The 4,610-nt window shown below is 35.9% G+C and overlaps 1 protein-coding gene across 2 annotated transcripts; it reads right to left on the bottom strand.

The window, feature by feature from the left end:
• Positions 1 to 909: 909 nt before the first annotated feature.
• Positions 910 to 3,727, bottom strand: LOC136809696 (uncharacterized). 2 transcript variants are annotated; one of them, XR_010847013.1, is made up of 3 exons: positions 3,529 to 3,727; positions 2,755 to 3,096; positions 910 to 1,294 (listed from the first exon to the last, which is right to left on the bottom strand). XR_010847013.1 is itself a non-coding variant. In XM_067066233.1 (2 exons), exons 1-2 carry the CDS (start codon positions 3,681 to 3,683, stop codon positions 2,850 to 2,852), a joined length of 402 nt encoding a protein of 133 aa, XP_066922334.1. In that variant the 5' UTR covers positions 3,684 to 3,727; the 3' UTR covers positions 2,655 to 2,849. The 2 variants fall into 2 exon arrangements, 1 of the variants encoding a protein (XP_066922334.1); XM_067066233.1 differs by lacking the exon at positions 910 to 1,294 and having other exon boundaries at positions 2,655 to 3,096.
• Between the last annotated feature and the right edge of the window lie 883 nt (positions 3,728 to 4,610).

Raw genomic sequence — 4,610 nt, 5'->3', positions numbered from 1 at the left:
ACAAGCAATTCGAATTCTATCAAAAGTTATAGTCATTTTTTTCTCCCGTGCAAATTATTTTGAGACAGACTTTAAGTCGCAAACGCTTTCGTCTCCTGGATTTGAAATGTGTATTGATGAGGGGCGTATCTGCAATAAGAGTAAACAAAACAAATTTTAAGATACAAAATCCCGACAAGCCGATAAGAATGGGGTGGACTGTCAACAAAATTGGTGGATATTACACATACAACCACTTGGTAAAGGTCGGCAAGCGAACGTTCACAAACACGGGCTCGGGAAAAATTACAACACCGTTGAGCAAGTTTTAGAGGGGCTAAGACATATGGGATGGATAGTGGATTCCCAACTATTCACTTTTGAAAGGTGCAGCTAGCATATGGAACATGATGTTTTACATCAATCAAGATCACATGAATTACGAAAAAAGGTGGTGGTGTTTGTATATTTGTCCATGAATCTTTAAATTATAACCGTAACAACGACGTCAGTGTAAATGATAACGATTGTGGAATCTTAACAATAGAAATCTCAAACAAATTTTCACGTAATATTGCAGTTTCTTGTGTATATAGACCCCTCTGGTAATTAAAAAAAAAATTAAACAACACCAGGGCTTGTGAAACTGGGGGGCTAAGACATGCCCCCCCACTCTTTTGCTAAGAAAAAAAAAACCAACCAACCATGGTGGCGCCTCCTTAGACACTTACTATTTGACCCCTCCACTTTCAAAATTGATTCGCCGGCCCTGAACACTTAAAAAATCACTTAAACAATAATGGCTTAATAGAGGGTGACTTTAATCTAAACCTTCTTCATTGCGAATCAACCGACCCCAATGGGTTGGGGTCGTTGATTTTGAGAGGTTTGGGTTTGTGAAGTTTCTTGTCCCAATGTTCGAATGCTCCTGAAGTTGAAATGCGTTGGGATTGTTGACTTTGGGAAGTTTCGTTTCCCGATGTATGTATGGGTTGAACTCCTGAAGTTGGAATGGGTTGGGGTCGTTGATTTTGAGAGGTTTGGGTTTGCGAAGTTTCTTGTCCCAATGTTCGAATACGAGTTCCATTTGCAACTATTTGTTGAACTCCTGAAGTTGGGATGGGTTGTTGTTGATTTTGCAAAGGTTCTTTAACAGCTGATATCCAAGAATTACATCCCTTTTCAAGATACTCATCTCCTTCCTCATTCCTAAACCGCAGCCATTCTTCAATACATATTTTGTGGAACTTACAGCTGCATTCCAGAGCTCAAGATTTGACGGACACATATATGACATACTGGGAGCTCGAAGACACTGAAATAAAAACATTTAAAAGATTTTAAAAACACTTTCTAGTAGAGTTTAGTAGTTGTTAGTCATACATTCAGCTTATGAGCCTTTAGACTAAAATTTGCTAGCATTTTAAAATTTCAATGCAGCTTGTGTAGGGCTTTTTCGTTGATCATTTTTTTGTCAAGTCTAGCTGGCCCCTTTCAGTGTTGACACCAAAAATAGCGTTAGTCTATTTTTTCCTTAGGCTGGACTTTACAAATAAAAAATAAAAAAAATTCAAACCGACCAACTGTCCTCTAAAACCTAAAGTCTATTCACGATAAGTGTGCACTCTTTTTTCATTTACCTATAGCTTTTGAAGGAATTCTTTAATTTCTATAAATTTGGTATCATTGGAAAGATATTAGCGAGTGGAACAATTTGGAATAAAAAAATCTTGAAAAAAAAATCTAAAAACGAAGATGAAAATGAAGAAGAAAAAAATGAAGATCTTGTAGAAAGATGCTATAACTATCATTTTCACTGAAGTGAATCCTTGATTATCGAACATTATCACTGTGAAAAAATATCTCAAAAATAATCATTCAGTCAAAAGATATCAAGCAAATTTATAAGCTGATTGAAGTCTAAAAATGCTCTATTCTGCTGTTTTTTGGGGTCAACCACTTATTAACTTTGTATCATAACTTTATATTGAATAAATATTTTAGTGAAATTTCTTCACAGTGATGATCTCCTAAGATCAAAGAATCTCTCCAGTGAAAATGAAAGTTGTAGCACTTTTCTACAAGTCTTCATTTTCATCTTCGTTTTTAGAACTTTTTTAAAGACTCTTTCATTTCAAATTGTTCCACTCACAAATATCTCTCCAACGATACCAAATTTATAAAGATTGAAGAATTCCTTCAAAAGCTATAGGTAAAAGAAAAAAGAGTGCACACTTATCGTGAACAGACTTTAGGTTCGGATGACAGCAAACCAAGTCCTGCCTTGCAAAATTCATTACAAATTGTTTTGAAAAGTTATTAGTTTGGTCCTTCTTTGAAAGACATGCAAACAAAGTTTTTTATTGTTTTGTCCCCGTAAAATATTGAACAATTTTCCATTGCACAAAAAAATTCACCAGAGCAATTTATTTCCAAAATCCAATTTTGTTGATTTTCCAAGCAAAATATAAAGAAACAAAAACAAATCCTACGTATTTCATGCTTTTGGCATCAATTTTCTTGCGTTGTGCAGGGAACAAAATGTGTCCTCTATAGTTGAGCCCATGTAAACCTTTAACATGTTTAAAACTAAATACACACTTTCATAAAGAACAGTTTCATAAGAAAACGAGGCTGAACTTTGGCTAAAACCTAAGAACAATTTAAAAACAATCTGAGTCTGACTAGTCTAGACTAGTACCAGTCAATGGTTTCTTCTTCAGCATACATACATTGAAATATAAGAGGTAGATATTTGTTAAGGGTCTATTTTACCCTCCATCTAAGCATCTGAGGAGGGTAAACCCCCCACAGTCTTTCAAGCGAGGAAAAACGTTGTAAATCTTCTTTATGAAGGCGTCATGGCGGTCTTATTTTTTGAATACAATGGCTGTTTTTCCAAGTCCTGCTTCATTAAGAGTTGTTGAAATTTCCCTTGAAGGACTTCTATCGGAAGAAGGAGTAGGTAATACACAAAACTCCCGGGTCCACATATCCTTGACATATTGATTTAATACTTGATTGTTTTCTTTATCTTGTTTAGTCCTATCTCGGTTGGTTCTATCTCGGTTGGTTGTGTCTCGGTTTCTCTCCCTTCCACTTGGGTTGAATAAAGATCTAAAATGTAATGGTAGGTAAATGTAAATTGAGCTCCGAAAAAAATACAACTAGAGCTAAGAATGTTTGAAGTTATCTGCATTGAATTTTGGACAATTACTTTATGTTAGACTTGAACAGTTCAATAAATAGTCTCTTCTATTAAACATTCCCTTAATAGGAATAAACTAAACACACTAGAGCAAAAGAGAATAAACAAAAGCTGGGCGTTTTTTTCTATTAGCTAATACTTTCTTATAACGATCCAAACTCAAATCTTTAAATAAAACATACTTACATGCCTGCATGCTTAGCACACAAGTAGTAAAAATCGTTTTGGACCCAATACACCCAATTTATAGTAAACAGGTAGTATACATGACTTTTCTTTTCAAACACCCACCCTGCCCAGGATGAACCAGCCTTTTGTACACCGACCCCCTGTTTACATACCTCATGCGAGCGTCAACAGAGTTATGAGGAGAAGCTTCATTCTGAGTTGACGTTCTGGCTGGTGGTGGCTCTCTTCCTTTACCTTCGTTTAGTTGTTGCTGAAACTCTTGAATATTTTCAACCAATTTACCAAGAAGTCCATTAACTTTATCCATTATCTATAACATTAAAATATAGAAAAAATTGATCACAGATACACTACAATACATACACAGAAATATCAGAAAATAAATCCTAATAACCATCGAATTTAGTATCTCGCGTCAATCAGGCCAGTCTTGAAACGAAGTGACTTTTACACTAGAGATCTCTGGTATAGACCACTGACATACACTGCCCCCTTATTTTTTACAAGCAGGCCACAAGAGGGCATATTTTTTAATTTTAAAGATATTTTTCAAAAAATGTGGCCTGCTTCTCTTTAACAAAAGTAGGCAGTACTGTCGTGGAGTTTGAGAAAATGCCAAAAGGTAATCGATTTCGGTGGCTATGATACCAAATCAGTGGGGTGGTGTCTTCTCAACAAGTCAGCTTTCTGGGCCCTGGGTTGGTATCCCTGATCGCCTGCCCTATCTAAAGCAATCGCCTGCCCTATCTAAAGCAACCCCCTACTCTATGTTCTACCCCCTTTAAATATTTTGGCTTTTTTGCCCACTTTCATGGCATTCTTCAATGACCAAGTTGAGCATATTCACCCTTGAATGAGGTGCATTAGGGTTTATCTGCAATATTCTCTTTACAAAAGTGGATAAAGTAGATTGCTTGGTAATCTAGCAGAAAACTTTTAGGATTTTAGCTCAGTTTCAGACTGCAAAACTGAAAGCTTGGAAAGATAGTCTCAAAGAAGTTTAAACTGATATGTTAACCTCCTTTCTAGATGAACCTCTCCAAACTTCCCCTTTCTACAAAAAATTCTTTTCCCCCTATTTGTAATTTTCAGGACGTCACTACCTTGTTCTTAGAGGGGGTACGGACTATGTAAACCTCCCTCCAGGAAACAATTGAGAGCTTAAAACTAGAAAACCAGGCCCGACTAATCAAACCAATTTTCTAATCAACTAATTTAACTCAATCAAATCAAA

The sequence above is a fragment of the Clytia hemisphaerica genome, unplaced genomic scaffold (assembly GCF_902728285.1).
Source record: "Clytia hemisphaerica strain Z4C2 unplaced genomic scaffold, Clytia hemisphaerica genome assembly, whole genome shotgun sequence".
NCBI lineage: Eukaryota > Metazoa > Cnidaria > Hydrozoa > Leptothecata > Clytiidae > Clytia > Clytia hemisphaerica.
Note: the sequence above shows the minus strand (reverse complement) of the source record. Positions and strands in the feature narration are given on the sequence as shown.

Excerpts from the sequence above, each read along its gene's own strand:
- LOC136809696 (XM_067066233.1), bottom strand. The coding sequence starts at position 3,683 with ATGGATAAAGTTAATGGACTTCTTGGTAAATTGGTTGAAAATATTCAA. Across the intron at positions 3,097-3,528 it reads TCTGTTGACGCTCGCATGAG|ATCTTTATTCAACCCAAGTG; the intron begins GTATGTAAACAG and ends ATTACATTTTAG.